The sequence below is a fragment of the Ambystoma mexicanum genome, chromosome 7p (genome assembly GCF_040938575.1).
Source record: "Ambystoma mexicanum isolate Mex_15411 chromosome 7p, UKY_AmexF1_1, whole genome shotgun sequence".
NCBI classification, from domain to species: Eukaryota; Metazoa; Chordata; class Amphibia; order Caudata; family Ambystomatidae; genus Ambystoma; species Ambystoma mexicanum.
The window spans coordinates 576463383-576483203 of NC_090939.1; the positions used below are offsets into that span (position 1 = coordinate 576463383).

General features: G+C 45.3%; 1 protein-coding gene across 1 annotated transcript in view; it reads left to right on the plus strand.

Moving 5' to 3' along the window:
- The window catches only part of VWA3B (von Willebrand factor A domain containing 3B), a 2300294-nt gene that overhangs the window by 1334731 nt on the left and 945742 nt on the right, over positions 1 to 19821 (plus strand). The window contains exon 17 of the mRNA XM_069636259.1: positions 8243 to 8361. Coding sequence (XP_069492360.1) covers positions 8243 to 8361 — 119 coding nt within the window. The remainder of the gene's footprint in view (positions 1 to 8242; positions 8362 to 19821) is intronic.

The window sequence follows — 19821 nt, forward strand, 5'->3', positions numbered from 1 at the left end:
AGAACATCATTGAGGTTCTAAGTGCCAGAGTCAGATGAAGTAGGAGGCATGGAAGTGTCCATGCTGTCAGTTTTGAGGGATCTGATAAGGGCCTTAAGTTCTGCCAGATCATCAAAAGCCGCAGTTCTTCCATTAATGATGACTTTGAAAGTGCAAGGATGAAAGAGACCATAGGCCTCATTACGAGTTTGGAGGTAGCCATGGAGGTATTAGCTCCATGGCTGCCTCCAAACCGGCCTCCTTTACCAGGTTCCTGCAATGGGGAGTTACCGGTTACTCCGACATAGGAGGACCCGGTAAGTCCTCCTTGCAGGAACCCATCCCCATTCCCATTTGAGCCCTCATAGGGCTAAATGGGAATGGGGAGGGAGGTAACAACGGGCACATAATGAGTGTCCCGTTGTTACCTCCCTCTTCCCCTCGTGGGACCCGGAAAGGACTCCTGGTTTTACCAGGCGTCCGATCCGGGTCCTGCGAAGGGAACCTCATAATCAGCCCTGACGCAATGAAGGGGGCCGGTCCCGTACCAGGGTCATAATGAGTCCCCATATCTTGAATTCAGTTGTTGTAAAACCGATTTGTATGTTAAAAATTCCTTCCTCCGCTGAGCTCCTTAGCTTTAGATATAATAAGCTGAAGCGGAGTGTACTCCAATAGTAGTATGATCAAGGTGTGTGGCATAGCCTGGGAAGAATGAGAATCTTTAATGGTCATGGTTCACTTGATTTCCCTATATGCAGACGATGTGCTACTGTATGCCAATCACCCTGAGGATAATTTACTGCATCTGTTAGATGTCGTAGATCAGTTTGCTAAGCTCTCAGGAATTGGAGTAAACATGGAAAAATCTAGCCTATTCCCACTGGTGGGATCTGAGGGAGCTAGCCAATGTACCACTGCCAAACTTGGGGCTGAGATGGGCATAGGAATCCTTTCGGTACTTGGGAATAAACGTGTGGCACGACCCTGCCTCTATTCACATGGATAACACACAGAAGTTCCTGGAGGGAGTGGAGAACTTTCAGATTCTGGAAGAGGCTACCTCTGGGAGGAGCAGGTAGGGGGACGTTATTAAAGATGGTGGCACTCCTGCGCCTCCTACACAATTTCAGCAATGTACCGTTTAACATACCTAGAAGATTCTTTAAGCAGCTGGACGGGATGACCAGAGAGTTCCTGTGGGCAGCAGGGAGGAACAGAATTGCCCTCATCACACTGCAGAGGCACTATGGTGGGGGCGGGGTGGGAGTGCCCTACTTTGAACTATACTACTTGGCTGGACAGCTGCAGTTTGTGGCAAACCTGCTTCACCCAGCTCCTGCAGCCCATGTTGAAACATTATTACCTGAAAGAGGTGCCTTGTGTGCAAGAAATGAGGCTACTAAGACCCTCTGGGTTATTGAAACTCGGCAGAGACTTGTGGAAAAGGGCATGGAAACTTGTGGGGACCCCGGACCCATACTCCAAGTATATACCCATAGTGGGAATCAGAGGAAAAGGACTACCTGCAGTGAAACAGTTCAGAAAGCACTGGGAGGTCAAAGGTATCGCCACAGTGGGAGACCCACTGAGGAAAAATGAGCTGCTAGAATTCTCGACCTTGGTTAGCAACTAGGGATTACATAAGGGATAATTCTTGACGCACTTGGGTGTGGTTATTTCTCTCACTCCTCACAGCGTGAACGTCAGCCGCAGACCATGCCTGAGCCAGCCAAGTCCCCTCCAGCGCCAAAGAAGGGCTCCAAGAAAACGCTCTCCAAGCCGCCCAAGAGGGACGGGAAGAAGCGCAAGAGGAGCAGGTAGGAAAGCTATGCCATTTACATCTACAAGGTGATGAAGCAGGTGCACCTTGACACCGGCATCTCTTCCAAGGCCATGGGCACCATGAACACGTTTGTCAATGACATCTTTGAGCACATCACTGGGGCCCGCTTGGCTCAATACAGCAAGCACAGGCCCCTCACCTCCAGGTAAACTCTCAATACAATAGATGGCCGGGCACAAGAGGCGACATAGACACTAGCACCCCACTTGACACAATGTATGATATATCAGAAGGGAGACACGCGGTATCCAGAATATACAACCTATTATTAGGAGAGTTAGACACAGGGGAACTGGCGGTGCGCAGTAAGTGTGAGCGAGACGTGGGAAGGGCCTTCAATGACACTGAATGGCAGAGGGCACTGCTGTACACCAAGGGGTCCCTAGGAATGCTAGATTTAAATGTACTCAAACATACGTGACACACAGGACATACCTCACCCCACATAGGATGTCGCGCATCTACAAGAAGAATGACCAGGCTTGCCCAAGATGCAGCCAGGATGGCGCGAACATGATGCACATGTTCTGGACATGTACAGTGATTGCAGGATTTTGGGAAACTGTTGCAGAAAAGGTAAAGAGAGGGGGGATGCAGATGCAAGCATGGCCCCCAGAGTGTTGCTTGTTGGGGCTGTTCTCGAGGAGACGGAAGCAGGATGCCCACCTTTCAAAAATGAAAGTCTTGTTCTGTGTACTAGCAAAGAGAAGGATAGCGATGGCCTGGAAATCAATCGAGAGACCCAGCATAGAGGCTTGGTGGGCAGACCTGAAACGTTGGTCACTGGCTGAGACTGCAGTGTGGCACTGGGTACTACAGAAGGGCACACACAAGGGAAGGGAAGGTTTAGTAGCCTAGAACGCAATGACACAAATGATGTTTGACACTGGGGACATTGGAAACCCTTGAATGGGAGTTAAGAATGGCACCTCAACATAGACCACTGGAACCAATGGTACACATGGAATGTTAAAGGACAGTGGCCAAGGCACTAGCATAAACAATGTCTGGGGAGGCTGTCAAGAGACTGAACTAGTAGTAATGATGGAATGTTTTTTTGAATTTGCATTTCATCCTTGCACAGTGGCCATGCTAATGATAATGATGGACTGTAGCAGCCACCTGAAAGTATATGTAGCAAAACACATGTCACAAAGCAGACTGTTGATGTTCATCTGTATGTTCAGTTACGGGTTCTGCCTTTTGGTCTCACCTCCGACCCAAGGGTTTTCACAAGTTGATGGCGGTAATGGCAGCAAATCTAAGGAGGGAAGGGATTCACAGCTTTCTCTATCTAGACGATTGGCTGATCAGAGCTTGCTCCCCCGAACAGGCTCTGGAACATCTGAGCAGTACCTTCCACACACTCCACAAAACTGGGTTTCTCCCTCAACTTCGATAAGTCTCAGGTGACACCTTTCCAAAAGCTTCAATTCATTGGAGCGGTTAGGGACTCTTCCTTGACAAGGGTTTGCCACCGGAACTAAGGGCTCATCATACTTTGCAGATGGTGAATGGTTTCAAAATTCCCAGCATCTGCTGGACTTTCATTTTCTTAGCTTGCTCGGTCTCATGGCATCCTGCAGTTTTCTAGTGCTAGAGGCCCATCTGTGGATGAGGTCTCTCCAGTGGGCCCTCAGATGCCAATAGTCGCAGTTCTCTGGCAGGATGGCGGACCTTCTTCAGGTCCCCAGTGTAAAGACCGGAGGGGGGTGTCTGTACTCCAGCTCTCTATACGGCAGAGCAGAGGCACAGAGGACCCCAGCCAAGATTCTGTAAATTGGTAAACGTGGCGAGCAATCAAGGTCTAGTTTCTCAGGAGGTGATGCAGGCTGGTTCTTAAGTACAGCGTAGTGCTCAAGCACCCACAAACTAATGTCCACACACTGTATTAGTTAAAACACAGTCTTTATATAAATAAGGTTCAAGGTTAAATACACTATCACGATAATACACTTTGTGCTCCGACAATTCTAAAATGGTAAATGTATACAGTTCTAGTTGGTACCACAATTACTCTGATTCCATTAAAATGCATCAACTGTACTCAGTTCAAATAGCATACGAATCAACACAGCAAAACGATATCAACCATAGACTTAGGAGGAAGATAAGTTAGTTAGACAATTGGCAGAATACTGAGCCCCTACTGAAGTAACAGTTCCGTATGAGGATCCCCCCACCTGGGCAACCTGTAAATAAAGATATATCGTACAAGCCCAGTCCATGTATTGTCTATTCAAGTCTTATCTTCTTCTATAGTTCTGCAACCCAAATGTACCTTGTGTTGCAGAGTACTTTGTCGGGGAATCGACGGGCCCTTCTTGAGTGTGCTCCCTTTCAAGCGGGAGCCACGGGTCGTCGAACCTCTGAGATGAAGAAAGGGTGAAAGTTGTCGTTGAGGCAGCATCTTCGTTCCTTGCGGTGCTTGTTGAGAAGTGATCAAAAATGTCCTGCAACAGGCGAGGTGTGTGGTGCCCCTCCACGACGATGGTTCGTTGCCCCAAAGAGTTTGTGAAGAACTTTGGCACAGCAAGGGCGTCGAGTCGTCCAGCGTCTCTGTGGTCTTCGGGTGGTGGGAAACCCACCAGCGGATTCTCCTCGGTCGTTGGCAGCCTTGACTTTCTCCGGCAGGATGAAAGTGGTCGATGATGATGAACAAGGGAGTCCTTGGATCAAATGTTCTTAGGCAAACGGGAGCACGGCGGCTCTGGTCGGCGACAGCGTTTGTTGACGGTGGACGGCTGTCCAGTGCTTTTCTTCGTTCTCCTCGGCGGTCCCCTTCTCCGGTCGGCAGCCTTTCATAGGTCTGTCTACCAGGGAGCTTTGGCAAAGATCAGCTGGTGCACGATGGTCCCTCGTATCTCGGGAAGAGGTCTCCTTATCAGGTCCTCTCTGGATCAGTTCTTGAAGACACAGCAGCTTTCAGATTACACGGAAGGGAACAGCAGTTCACCTTCTTCTTCTGGCTTGGCTTTGAAAGTAAGCATCAAGTATCAACTTCAGCTTCTGAACAATTTCTAGCAGTGAGAGGTCCACAGATATACTAGTTGATCTCCCATTCACTCTGCTGGGTCACACTCTGGCAACCAATCATTCAGAAGGGCATTCAGACAGTCAGCCAATCAGGCGCACGGTGCATTCAGGCCATTCTTCTCCATCCAGACACTCACAACACACAATGTGGATTCAGACAAGTACTCTGCCATTTAGCACTACACACTGCATTCATACCAGTTTAGGGCAGAGCTGTCTCAGTCATTGTGTCAAATACCAGATACTAGACACCCAGAACACAGAATTCATATTCGTCACACACTCCATTCACACAGGTCCCAGCCTACGGGCGTACCCACAACATACGGTCGTTGGGAAGGCTCCAGCCAGTCTGGTCGGCACTTCCTCACACTACCATATATGGAACTTCCACCCAACAGCCAGTCGGGGGAAAGGGACAGAGTCAGGGCTTCCCGGGACTTCGAGAAAACCAAGGTAACAGGTGATGGACGGCAAGAGGCCATGGGGGCCATCTTGTCTCCATCAGGAATCTACCGATTCCAATGACAGGGCCTGGGCATCCCAAAATTGAGGATGCTCCGGGCACCTGTCAATTCAACACAGCGCTGCCACCAGCCCGTACCCTACTCTTTGGGCCACATACATGTGCCCAAAAACATACACTAGGAGTACAGGGTCATACTCCCACCCATGGGTGCCACAAGGGTATCCCAAAGATCTGTTCACCAAACCAAATACAGGAAGAGCCGCACCGCCAGGAGTCCCACATGAACTCCAGTGCGGAAATCAAGTGAGAACATACATGATAAAGCAATAATGGACAAGGATTTGGGGGCCCTGTCACTCTGATGCATTTCCAACATCACACTGAGAAGGGTCATGCAGCATCTCTTATGGTGCACCTGCAAGTAGAATGTTATGAAAGGGAAACCTCTTTGGCAACAATGGCTGGAGAGGACAGTAGTCATGGGCTCCTCCCTCACGGGATGGGAAGCCCACTTGAACAATCTAGAGCTGAGCTGAGGGCTACAGCTTAGGGCAATCAGACTAGTGCTGATGGTCTTTTTGCCTTCTGTACGGGGGAAGAACATACTGATAATGGCGGACACACAAGGGCTATGCATTACTTCAGAAAGAGAAGAGGCGTAGGGTCACTACCACTGTGCAGAGATGCAATGCAGCTCTGGTTTGGGCACTTCAAGAAGGAATTTCTCTGTTGGCCGTTCACCTAGAACCTAGAAGAGAAAATGAAGGCGGACGCTCTGAGCAGGCACAGTCTCTCACGAGTGGAACTAGCTCAGGATGTCCTTCAAGAAAACTTCACCCTTTGGGGAAACCCCTCAAGTGGATCTGTTTGTTTCCACTATGAACAGGAAGTGCAACCTGTTTTGCTCCAGGGAATTTCCTCAGCGAGGAGCTTTGGGGGACTTGTTCATGGTGGATTGGGATTTTCCACTCCTGTACGTGTTCCCTCCAGTCCCTATCATTCCTCATGTCATCAGGAGGTTTGCGGAAGTTCGGGAAGTCCATGACCCTGATTGCTCCGGATTGCATCAAGAGGTACCTGGAACTTCTGGACTTGTCCATCTGCACTCCAATTCGTCTCCCCCAGAGAGCAGATCTGCTCTCCCAAGAAGGAGCCAACTTCTCCATCCAGAAATCAGGAAGTTTCTGAGAGGTTAAGATACAAAGATTGGGACCTGTCTGAAGAGGTTATAGAAGTGTTGCTTTCGGCTAGGAGGCCAGAAACAAAGGCTTTAAACCGTTGCCGTTGTGAACTAAAGATATTGATCCTTTCATTTGTGACACTCCCACTGTATTATATTTTGTTACATCTGGCCACCAGGGACTTCAGGTGTCTACTGCTAAAGGTTACCTGGCTGCGCTCTCTATATTTAAGTATGTGCAAGAACAAGGCTCTTTTTTTAAGGGTCTCATTATAATTCAGTTTCTCAAGGGACTTACAAAGGGACTTATGAATATCTTCCCTCTGGTTCCATTCATAGTTCCGGCTTGGGACCTTAATTTGCTTTAGAATTTCTTACTGGGAGCCCATTTGAGCCTCTCCATTCTTGTCTGCTTAGGTTACTGACTCTAAAAACTATTTTCCTAGTAGCCATCACCTCTGCTCCCAGCGTCAGGGAGCTTCAGGCTTTGTTATGCAAGCCTCCCATCACTATTTTCTCCAAGGAGAAGGTTGTTCTGAGGGTACAGCTTTCCTTTCTAAAAAAAAAAGGTGCTGTCGGAAATTTCACTCAGAATATAGTTTTACTGGATTTTTACCCACCTCCTCATCCCGAATAGATTGTAGAAGAGCGTTAAGCTTTTACGTAAGCATACTAGCTAATGTCTGACAAGACAACCACCCTTTTGTTGGTTGTACTGGACATAAATTGGTACAAGCTATGACTAAGCAGATTTTGTCACGGTCGATCATTTTGTGTGTCACAGAATGCTATTCCTTGGCTGATAAGGATTATCCAGATAATCCAAGTGCACATTCTACCAGGGGGATGGCAACCACCTTAGCACTAGAGGGAGGTCGACCGGTGCAGGATATTGACAATGCTGCAACCTCTTCTTCATTGTACACCTTCTGAAAGCATTACTGCCTAGATTTCTTGTCGGGTCAGGATGCTAAATTTGGAAAGGCTGTACTTCACAGCATTAATGAATGAAAGAATTCTGTAGTTTTACCTCCTTTTACAAACTGCTATGGGAGTCTATCAAAGACGAGGAATCTTTCGGAGGACACAATCAATTCGAAGAACAAATTACTTACCCATGGTAATGTTCTTTCTGTGGGATGTTCCTCCCGCGGATTCCTTGTTGCCCTCCCAGCCTACCGCGCTAACCATAGGTACATTTTGCTGTATTACATCTTCTCTTTCAATGGCAGCGGTTTATTTGTATACTCAAGGAAGCTGTGCAAGAAGAGGGGAAAAACTTGAACTGAGGCAATGGGCACGGTGCATGCTATTTATACCAGCGTCGACGTCACCGCCAAGGGCAAGAATGGAAACCACCAAGGGACAATGAATCAACAACGCATGGCGCCATGTGCCGTATAAACATTTCCGAAACTGCAAGCAGGAAATCAAAGCTGAGGAATCCGTGGAAGGAACATCTATCAGAAAGGACATTACCAAGGGTAAGTAATTTGTTCTTCGATATTGGCAAACCTCTAAAATGGAGTTAGATACAACATTTATTAGAGTTATTTATAACATTTATAATGCCACAATGCTGCACCTAATCCTTACACATGATACAATTTATGTGCACACAGTCTATTTATTGCAGGGACATTCCAAATGATGCAACCCATTACACCTGTGAATTGAAAGCATTAATTTGCTGAGTCAAGCCTTTTTTTAATGAATCTCTCTTATATTGTAGGTTCTACCCATCGCCCATGTGAGTGGGGACAAGAAGCTCGTCACTTTGATTAATCCTTTGGCAGTGAACCTTGATGTCTACAAGCAGAAGGTTGAGCGTGTGATAAAATCCTGTGAAAGGTGAGTTTACCTTTGTTCTTTTTTCCTAAAACACTGTTTGTACTACTTGGACTGAACATTAGTTCTTTTGTATTTACCTTCTTTCTTCCTCTATGTTATACTGTATTAATGATTAGTTAACATTGACGGGCATGCCTAGCTACATACAATACGGTAGGATTAATGGACCCCAGATGACTCTGCAGTTTTTGCAAAAAGAGATGATTCCCAGGTATTATTTCCAGCACATGCATACTTTCCTCAGCTTCAGGATAGTCCTCCGAAACCAAATATGGCAAATATATATCTCTGCTTAAACTAACCAGACAGTCCTCCGTAACAGAGTGTGGAGGTTGTCACAGACAAACCTTTAATTCTGCTACGCTCATCATCAGATCTTGGTTATTGAATTACTTTCTTTACCTGGCGATGAAACATATCTTCTACTCTTGCCCCAGATAACCGCATCAAGGGCTTATTAAATGTACAATATTCCTGTAATTTATTTTAAGCTACTCTTTAGGGCAGAGAGACCTGAAAGTTGATAAATAAAACAGTTAAGGACAAAGGACCAGAACTATTTTCTGTAATTCGTATTGTCTTGACCTGCAAAACTGGGTAGAACTCTAGTCCTCGACAGAAAGTAGGGAATGTGGGTGCTCTTTTTTGGCTCTGATCTTATGTTGACCCTTATATTGCTGCAGGGATTCACATTTCCAACTGTCTTCTCTTCCTTTGCTCATCTTCAACCCTCATGTTGATATGTTTAGAGCAGTGATTTTGATGGCTCTACATTATTCAAATGTAACCCACGCAATGCTCCTAAAAACTGCTCATTCGCATGTACAAAACTTATTTATAAACAAATGCAACTGTGGCTGTGGAGCGGCTGGCGCCATGGTCCATATATGGTGGCAAGGAATGATGATGAAACCTTTTTGGGTGGCAATCATCTACTTGGTTCACAAAATTAGGGTATCCATCTGCCCCTGGACCCCAAGGTTATTTCATAAGGCGACATAGATGAACAAGGTATCTTTTCTCTCGGAGCCCTGCACTCATAGTATCGGGCCACATGTTAACTGCAGCCAATCTCACCATAGTCCAAAACTGAAAAAAGTCAGGAGGCTCCTTCGATAAAAATGTGGTTGGCCAAGATAATGTATATATGGGCCATGGAAAAAAAAACACAGCCACCCACTCCTTCACCTTAATCAAACATAGGACGACCTGGGACCCTTTTACAATGTTTGTTAATTCTAATGACTATTGTCCATCAATCCCCCAACAATGGAGATCGTTTTTTTGTTCTTATAATTGAACTGCCTGTCTGTCTGCCAGTATTGATTTCCTGGAGAGTCTGATGGATACCAATCTTACTTGAAGCCTAATGAATTAGATCCCGATGATTTCCTTTTACATGCTTCCATCTCCAATTGCTTCTTGATTTTGAATATGTGAATATATGAAATGTTCTCTCTGGAATTGTTAAGTTATTTGTTTTTCTTGTTAGAAAATAAAATAAAAATATATTTTTTTAACAAAAAAAACAAATGCAATCAATCATTACCATTGGCATTAATCGGGGCAGTCTTCTAGAATATCGATTTTCAGCCTGCTTTAGCATTGTAGAATGTGAAACTGCATATGTAAATCAAACTTTGTCCCATTGTAAAAGGGTCAACCAGCCAAGCGCCTAAGCCAGATCCCTTCTGCATTAGAGCACAAGCAAACCCAGACATGTTTCGGTCTCATTGCGCATGTGATTAAGTGTCCTTAATAACACCCATTGGATCACTGAATCAGAAGTCTTTCTTCCTTAACCACAGTCACTTGAAATGGCTTGCCACACTGTCGCCAAAGCAAAAAGCTGATCGAGCAGAGAAAGGAAAGTTATCACTGCTGGCAAATGTTGGGAGACAGAGATACGCTGTACTGCAGACATGAGCAAGCAGACTGTAGAGGAGGTCCCAAATAAAGCCTGCACTCCAGTCACCCATTTTGAAGTACCAGGAACGTTCACACCCAAATATATAACGTATGATGAGCAGATAAATCAGCAGAGAGCTGCAGTAGGGCTCTGCCAAGTACCTATCAGAAGAGCAACACCTATTGAAGTACCGATACCAAGAAAACCATGGACAGTAAGGTATCCATTAAGGAAATCATGCCAGCAAATGAGACGAAATGAAGATTGCCTAAGTACAGTCCCGGAAGAAACCAAAAAGGTCTTAATGTAAGATGAATGGTGACGTCACGAGGACCCGGACTGACGTACAAGTAGAAGAAATGACAACCCTAGAATGACACCCAGAGACGAAACGCCATGAATAAGGATATCGTGAACCTAAAAGGGGAGAACGATGTTGAAATACAAAGAAGCTTCAGCTGTAAACAGGATGAAGATATTCAACCAGGTAACACCTGTACATATGCTTGGAACCGCAAGAAAGCTAAAGAAACAATGCGGGTTGCAATGCTAAGTAGAAGAATAGTGCCGCAAGCGCCACTATATACAATCTACCTCAAAACGAAGCACAGTATTATAAGTGTAATTCCACTTTGCAAATGAAGCAGAATCAACCCAGGTTACTAAAGGCCGAATGAGCAGAAATACATATTCTAGTCAAACGAGAAGAGAGGGCTGAATCGAAACTCGGCAGATGCAACTCGTGCCAGGAGAGCCAAGGTCATACCAATAGAAGGAACAAACAGTAGCTGCATATAATTAAAACTTAAGAACAAAATATCCTGTCTCCGAAAGGTCAAGATAAGGAAGCGTAGGCAGGTGGCAAGCTGAATAAGAATCAAATGCACAAATTGAGAGAAACTAGACAAATTCACGGTGTGGAAAGCACGTGACCAGCCGAGCGAGGAGAAGCACAGGCTCACACCTATGCTTGGCATCCGCCCAGGAAGAGATATCAGAACTTTTCCAGACAGAAGATGCAGTTTCGAGGCCAACCACAGTAAAATAATTGACACATAGTTGCTGAAGCGATGATTGAGTGCAACCTTAATTGGAGGAAGGCTGGGTAACTAGGGGGCACCCTGCACCTGCCTGATCATTCTGTGTGCTTCTAAGCAAAGGGGAAATGTATGCATGGGGTTGGTGCCAACCCAATCACAATGGACCAAATAATCTAAGGTCCTATAGTTAGTAGAACCAATGGGACGTCGTACTTTTAGTGACGTCTACAGTAGTCATCTTTGAAGAAGGGTTTAGACACCCACCTGACAGTGTTTACCCAATCCCCTCACTCCGTTACCATGTACAGATGTAGTACCAATATTAAAGTTACCTTTTTCTAACCAGTAGAACTGCATATTAACTTTTGAGTGTTATACGTCAATTATGACAAGTTTTCAGTATAGATGCTATGATTTTTATGAAGTTCATTTGAGTTGAAGCGAGAAGGACGGTCGCATCACTGCTGATTTCCATGAATGCGCGTTTTTTGTGCTTGTCATTAAACGGACTCCCTTTTCCAAACCATTGAGTTGTCCTTATTGATTGGTGTTGGAGTAATAAATCTGCACCCCCATCCATCTCAAGGGTGCAGCTATCTCGTCTTAAAGTACTTTTGGAGCAAACCTTGGCTCTATGGGCCGGCCGGGGGTCTCCTGAGTACACTTGGTAGCAGAGATTGATGGTTCATTGATTATCGATTATTGATTAGAATAATACACCCATTGACCGTCGATATAAAGCAACTCTAGGTCTTCAGCAATATCACAAGTCCTTTGCTATTCGGCTGAGTAGACCCTGAAGCTCCCCGTAGACAGTGGTAGTGTAAGAAAAACTGCAGACCAGGGCCTGAAGGGACCCTAAGTTCACCACATTATCCATTCCCATTCCTACGGGCAGCTGAGCGGGCAAAAAGCTGAAGAAGGCGGTAACAAAGGCGGTGATCCCGAGGGACCAGAGAGGAACCATGCGAACAGTGAGTGAAAAAGATTGAATGTTTTGGCAAAATGTGCATGCCTTAGAACAAGTTACAAAAGGTAACAGAGGGAGGCGGGAAAAAGCAAAATATATTTCGAAGTAGAGAAGAATGTATATATATATATATATATGCATATATATATATATATATATATATATATATATATATATATATATATATATATATGGGAATAATGACTCGAGAATAATTAAGTAAACAAAGGTTACGGGGGAGGACACCCAAGAAGAGAGAGGATACCGGTTATTCCTATGCTTTTAATACAAGCGGCTAGAGGAAACGTGTACCCAGACTCCCAGCTAAAGGGGGAACGATTAGACTACCACTATGATTAAAGACGTCATGAAAGGGGTACGTTTAGACTCCATGAAAGGGTCATGATTAGAGGCAGAGATACCTGTGACCAGCTGGTGTTCGTCTAGTCTGTTAAGCGTCTGTCTTACATGTTTTTTGTTGTGACGTCATACATCGAAAAATTTCCTTGAGAAAACTGATTTAAATTTTACGCGATTGAGTAGCTAAGATAATATCGCATATAAATTGATGTTTTTTGAGTAAAGTAGAAGGTATAAAATGTTGTGAACATTCGGGATTGGAGCTTGCAGTGTTTGGTGCTTTTTCATATTGTTGGAACTGTTTAAGCCACGCAAAAGTGTTGACAAGTATTATATAAGAGGAAAGGGAACAGATTTGAGCATGGAGGATATAACTCCATAGACACACTTATGCAAACAGCTGCCGAAACACGCACCCAAACTGAAGAAATACAGCACAGAGTGGGTTAAAGGAACCGCCCACAAGATGTTTATGCCATGGCCACAGGGTGGGTCCTTATCTAAAGCAGTCTTGCAACACATGACGACATATTTGCATGCCACATATACGGGCAAAAAGTTAGACAAACGCCTTGCTGTTCGAGAACTTTGGAAAATGTATGAACAGGGAAAGGAAGAGGAACCGCCAATAGATTGGATACTTAATGTATGCACAGAGGGGGGTGAGACGCCTACCGCGCCACCCGCCCCGTCCGAAACGAAAGTTGAAGAAAGTAAAGACGAGGGACTGTACCAACTGGGGGAGCTTAAAGCAGCCACGGGGTGTAGCAACCCCACATACGAGTCACCTACGCAAAGTAGTGACGAAAATCAAGGGAGAAATAAGGATAAGGATATTACCTCCACAGTCCTACGGGACAAGAGGAGACGCGATGACAAAAGAAGGAATCAAGCACAGACGAGCCCATCTCTCAACAAAGAGAGAGAAGGGAAGAGATGGAAGGGAAACGAAGACAGAACTGATGAGATAGCATTCGCAAAAAAAACAAATGGATGGGAGGACACATTTTATTGAAACTTGATGGCAAAGGCATTGATGAGGTGAAACAAAAGGAAAGGTTAGATGATGTACAGAGAAAGGGAAAGAGAAGGATTTAAGAGATGAAAAAATAAGAAAGACAGACAGACAAAGGCGAGAACAGCTATATCGTGAAGAGCAAGAAAGACAGCTCGATCGCAACCCAAGAGCAGCCAATGATCAAGATAGACAGAAGCAGCAGATGTTAGAGGAAGAGCAAAAGATACGTGATAAAAGAATAAAGAGAAGAAGAAATGAGGAAATTTGAAGGGCAGATGAAGGTAGAAATTAAAAAAAAGGAAGAAGATAGAGTCAGAGAAGAGGCGAGGTAATGCAGGGAATTTGATGACGATGTAGAACGTAAGCGATGACAGAGAGCACGCGATCTTGAATATCTGGGGAGAGAGGTTAAAAAACCAGATCCAGTAATAGATTGGGAAGACATCGAAGAATTCTTTCCTGCGTACGATTCAGTACCAGGCACCTCTAGGGCAATTATGGAAGATGACTTCAACACCAGAAGCATCGGAGAAACGATCGATAGAATATATGATGAAATGGGGTTAGAACAAACACCCCAAGGGGAGGGGTAAGACGAGCACCTGGAGAGCACTCAGCTCTACGACACTGAGGATGTCACCCGAAGTAGTGGGAATAGGGAACTATCCCTGGATAGATTAGAAATAAGTAGGAACCAAGAAGATACAAGAAGTTGCACGGATTGGGGACAGACAATGTCCAACTCAGAAAAAGAGGAGCGTGAGGAAAATGAGGAAGAGAGACGGAGCGAAAGACGACTCCCAAGAGAGAAAGGAATAAGATGGTCAGGCACTAGTGAGTCTGCACCAAGAGCATCGGAATCAGCCACACAGTCTGACCGACATGAAGAAGTATCTCGCGATTAGGGGGGGTGTCTTCACCGCCCTACGTGGACAGACTTAGGTCCCTACCAGGCAGATGACGTTGCAGGAATATTACCCCGGCAATAGACAGGAGAACAATGAGAGAAGAGAGAGAGGGCTATGCATCCCAATTTCCATTACTTGAGAAAGGGGGAGTAAGACCACAATATATTCCATGGCCACACATGGATCGAGAACATTTGAAAAACAAGCTTATGATGCTGACATCGGGAGCCGGAAAGTGGATACATGAGTTAGAAAAAATGACAGGAGGGAACACGTTAGCTATAGGGGATATCAAAGGTCTCCTAATCGCCATACTTGGTGAGAGAGCAGACAATGTGTGGGCATGAGCAGGCTACCCTTGGTGTAACCATAATTAATACCGCGCATGACGGAGCTCCATTTAACAATTGTAGAGCCGCAGTATGGAAAGCGCCACGAGTGTTATACCCAGATATGGGAGCTATAATGACACAAAAAATGAAGGAATCTGAGGATCCGTAATTTATATACAGAATTTTCAAGACGCATGGGTACTCAAGACTCCTGAATCTTGAACGAAATCTATACCTGTGTTCTACCATATATTGTGCCAAGGGCTGCCCGAGACGGTACAGAAACAGCTCAAGAAGTTGGTGGGAATTGAGGCCAAGCATTGGGCTGAAATACAGCTGACCATCGCACACTATTGAGATTGCTGCAAGAAAAGAATTGCAAAAAGGAAGCTGCACGTAAGGTTGAGGAAGCGAAATTGGTGCAGACAAAATTGTCAAAATATGCTCTTAAGGGAGCCATGATAACTAGCACAGCTGAATCGAGCAAGCAGCAGGTGACTAATCCACAGCAAAATAATCAGGGCAATACATGGTTTTACCCCAGGGGAAGAGGATTTAGGGGAAGAGGATGGCAGAGTAATCAGGGAGGTTTCCAAAATAATCAAGGAGGTTTTCAAAATATGCAAAATGGTAATCAAGATATGTCAAACGGGCAATTGATCCGACCACCGCCAGTATGTTGGTTGTGTGGAATGACAGGGCACTTAGCTCACACATGCAGAAACCAAGGTAAGATGCAGAACGGCCAAGGGACAGGAGTAGGCATGGCAAATCCACCTGTAGTTTTACAGCAGGGTGGTGCACGGAATCACACGGTGCAACAACAAGCACCAGGAGCGCAACAAGGCGTGCTCATTTGGAACCCTGATGTGTTCTATCCTATCAGTGACACCAGACACTAACAGGGAACCTAGGGTGGATGTCGTTTTAGGGGATAAAGAATATTCCTTCCTAGTTGACACGGATGCCACACGCTCGTGCATACGTGAAGGCAAGTTTTCCTTGTCCGGCGAGGCCATAAATACTCAGAGTTTTACAGGAGCTACAAGTCGTGTTCCCTTCACAAATGTACTTCCATTCTCCATAGGAGAATGTGAAATGAATGTGCCTTTACTATATTCACGTCAGACCCCAGTAAACATTTTGGGTCGAGATTTATTGACAAAGTTAAACAAGACAATCGCGTTCATGGAGGAGGGCATAATATGTTCAACTCCAGGAATGCACTATTCAAATGTATGCAAAATGATCAGAGCGTATGCAGGACACACAGCCATGAGGGCTATACCATTAGAGCCAGAAATATTCGCATATGGTATGCGTGTGCTTATGGCAGGATTGCCAGGCCTTGCAGACAGAATCATGAGAACCCCTCATGAATTCCTATTTGGCCAAGAATACAGATGCACGAGAAAAAGGGACAAGTATTTCCCTTGATGATACACACAGCTGCAGTACGAGGGAGGATGGCCTTGATTGACGGTTATGATGACGAAGGCCAACAATGGTGCGCAGTAATTGCCATTGAAGAAGGATATCGTTTGACTGACGTCACCGAGGACGATCTGTTTGAAGAACAAGCAGATATGGGAGAGACAATGGTGGAAGTGAGTCTCACCTTTTGGGTAAAAATGATCAAAAGAGAAGTACCTCAGAGAATGATGTTGGCACGAAACCGTCCTGAATATTTTGATGACGACATGGCCCTGGTGCCTGTCTCAGTGTGGACCACAGGCCCCTATGACGTAGGCCTATTGAAAGGGGTGGGAGAAGTAAAAATTAAATTGAAACCAGGAGCAATTCTCCCAAGAGCATGACAATATCCTATGTCCAGAGAGGCAGATGAAGAGATTTTTAAGACAATTTCGGCTATGTTGGAGCAGGGCATCTTAGTGACGTCCGAGTCGTCATGCAATACCATGGTTTATCCGATAAAAAAATCAAAGGGAGGGTCGTGGAGGCTAATTCAAGATCTAAGGCCAATAAATGATATTGTTGAGTCTGAGTTTCCTCTAGTCTCTAACCCTTCTACAATTCTATGTAATATACCCGTTGAGGCAAAATATTTCACAGTGATTGACTTGAAAAATGCATTTTTCTCAATCCCGTTGCACCGTGACTCACAAGATCTGACGTCATTTACATTCAGACAGATGGGTCTGAAAAACAGAAGACTGCAGATGGACTTGAGCAATATTGCACTAAAAAGTGTTGTCCTGCAATACGTGGACGACATCTTAAGTTGCAGCACCACGGAAGAGCAATACAGGTACGATTCTGTTCAGCTGCTGACTATACTGGCTGAGAAAGGTTATAAGGTTGACAAGGAAAAGTTACAATATTGTCTACAAGAAGTGCTGTACATAGGCCAGCTGATCTCACATGAAGGAAAGAGCGACCCCAGAAAGGGCTGAAGCCATACTTAACATGGCTAAGCCACAAACGATAAAACAGATGCTGAGCTTTCTCGGCCTATGCAACTATGTTAGGGCATGGGTCTTCGACTATAGCTCTTGTACTAAGCCTTTGCTTCAGGCCCTAAAGAAGGCCCAAGTGACGAAAGAGAAGATTGAATGTCTGAGACCATGGAAAAAGGGTTTGCTGAACTCAAAAGAGCTATTTGGATAGCACCAGTTCTAGGGATCCCCAATTATGCAGAGGAATTTTACCTGTTCCCACACACAAATGGCAGCGTTATGATGGCAGTACTCACACAGAGAACCACATTGAGGTACAAGCCCCTGGCATACTACAGTGGGAATTTGGACCCAGTAATGAGAGGTCATTTTCCTTGCAAACAAAGTTTAGCTGCCACAGCGTTCACCATAACTAAGGCTACAACCATTGTGATGGGATTCTCCATGACATTGTACGTCGAGCACTCAATATGTTTCCATTCTAGAGAAACCAAAGGGCACATTGACATCTCAGAGAGCTTCGGCTTATGAAGTGATCATATCAAATCCATCCATCGATTAAGGTAGTCCGATGCAAGATAGTGAACCCAGCTATGTTCATATCAGAGCCAGTCACTGAAGGAGAGCAATACATGACTCTGCGAACTATGAAGAATTCTATGATGAAATCCCCAGGGTGAAAGAAAATGCCTTGGCAGAAGGAGAGATTGTCTTCATTGACGGGTCTTCGAGGATCGATCAAAGTGATGGACAAAGATATACTGGCATTGCTGTGGTGAAGCACACAGCAAATGGAGAATTTCGAGTGCTTATTAGTGCACAAATATCATTGCACTATTCAGCACAGGCTGCAGAATTATTGGCATTGATACTCGCCATTGAGAGTCACGCAGACCAGGAAATAACGGTGTACAGTGACTCCGCCTATGTGACGTCCACAGTGCATGCAGGCTTAGCGCGCTGGAAAAGGAGGGGCTACCTCCGAGCGGACAGCACGCCAGTGCAGCACGCAGCCTTATTGGACAGGCTGATCAAGGCACTAGAGCTCCCAGTGGGCATAGCAGTCGACAAATGCGCCGCCAACACGAGGGGGACAGATTTTATCTCACGTGGAAATCAAGCAGCAGACACGGAAGCCAAGCGTATGGCATCCAAAAGTGAAACGATCATGGAAGTGCAAGTTATTCATGCCAATGAGCGAATGATGGTTCCTCGAACTGCACCTCAAAGTTACAGTAATTTGGGGCAAACACAGCTAATGGAACACCAAGGGGAGGCACCACAGGAAGAAAAGAATATTTGGAGAAGTCGGGGGTGTTCTTTAAACCCCTCTGACAGCTTGTGGCGACAAGACAGCACTGGTAAACCAGTAATGCCTGTAGCTCTATTAAAAATAGCACTGGAACAGTTACGCTATCCAGCACATATGACAAAAGAGAATTTAGCAGCAACGCTCGCTGAAGACTGGCTCATACCGAATTTATCTGAGCACGTTAAATTCTTTATAGTGAACTGTATAATCTGCCAGCAATTCACGGCTGGGCACACATTAAAAGTAATGAGAGGAGTCATCCCAAGGCCAAATGGACCTTTTCAGCACTTGAATGTTGATTACGTCGACATGATTCACGGGTACAGATACTTAATTGTTGTGGTGTGTACATTCTCTAGATGGATTGAGGCAGGTCCATGTAAACACTCAGACTCTACTTGTCGGCCACATTTTTAGTGAGAGAGGTGTTCCCCAGGTGGGGGGGTGTGCGAGGTCATGAGATCAGATAATGGCCCTCACTTTGTTAATGCAATTTTTGAATAGATTAGCTTGCTGCTTGGTATAAAGCACAAGTTCTCGTCAGCCTATCATCCGCAATCTAACAGGATCTGTGAGAAGCTCAACGGCTTGTTAAAGGAAAGGATAGCCAAGTTGAAGCTGACTCTAAGAAAGAGTTGGTTGCACTGCCTTCCTTTGGCACTGTATGCACTTTGGCACCAACCCGATTCTGACCATCATTTTACGCCACACGAGATAGCCACAGGAAGAAGAATGAGAACTCCTTTGACACCCCGAGATAGAGCTAAATGTGATACCCAGTCAACAGAATACATTTTAGGGTAAGAAATGCAAAACTATCTCAACTGCATGACATCTTGCCTTACTGTAATTTCAGACCAGCTGCAGCGACAACGAAAAGGGTGCAGGGCAGCACAGAAGGAGATGCCACAACAGACCAAGTTCAGGGTTTATGTGTTCCATCTGTCTTCCCTGGAGATACTGTCCTTGTGAGGAATCATACAAGGTAAAAGTGGGACGAGCCAAGGTTTAACGGTCCCTTCACGGTGGAGGACTGTACCCTATCCGCAGTGAAACTATAAGGCAGGAGAGCTTGGATTTTTCTCGGCAATATCAAACCCTACATTGGAGAAGGCCCCCTGCCTGCACCCCAATGAGAGGAATGGACAAGCGACGGGGAAGAACCACAGCACGTGCAGACGAGATCCATGACGA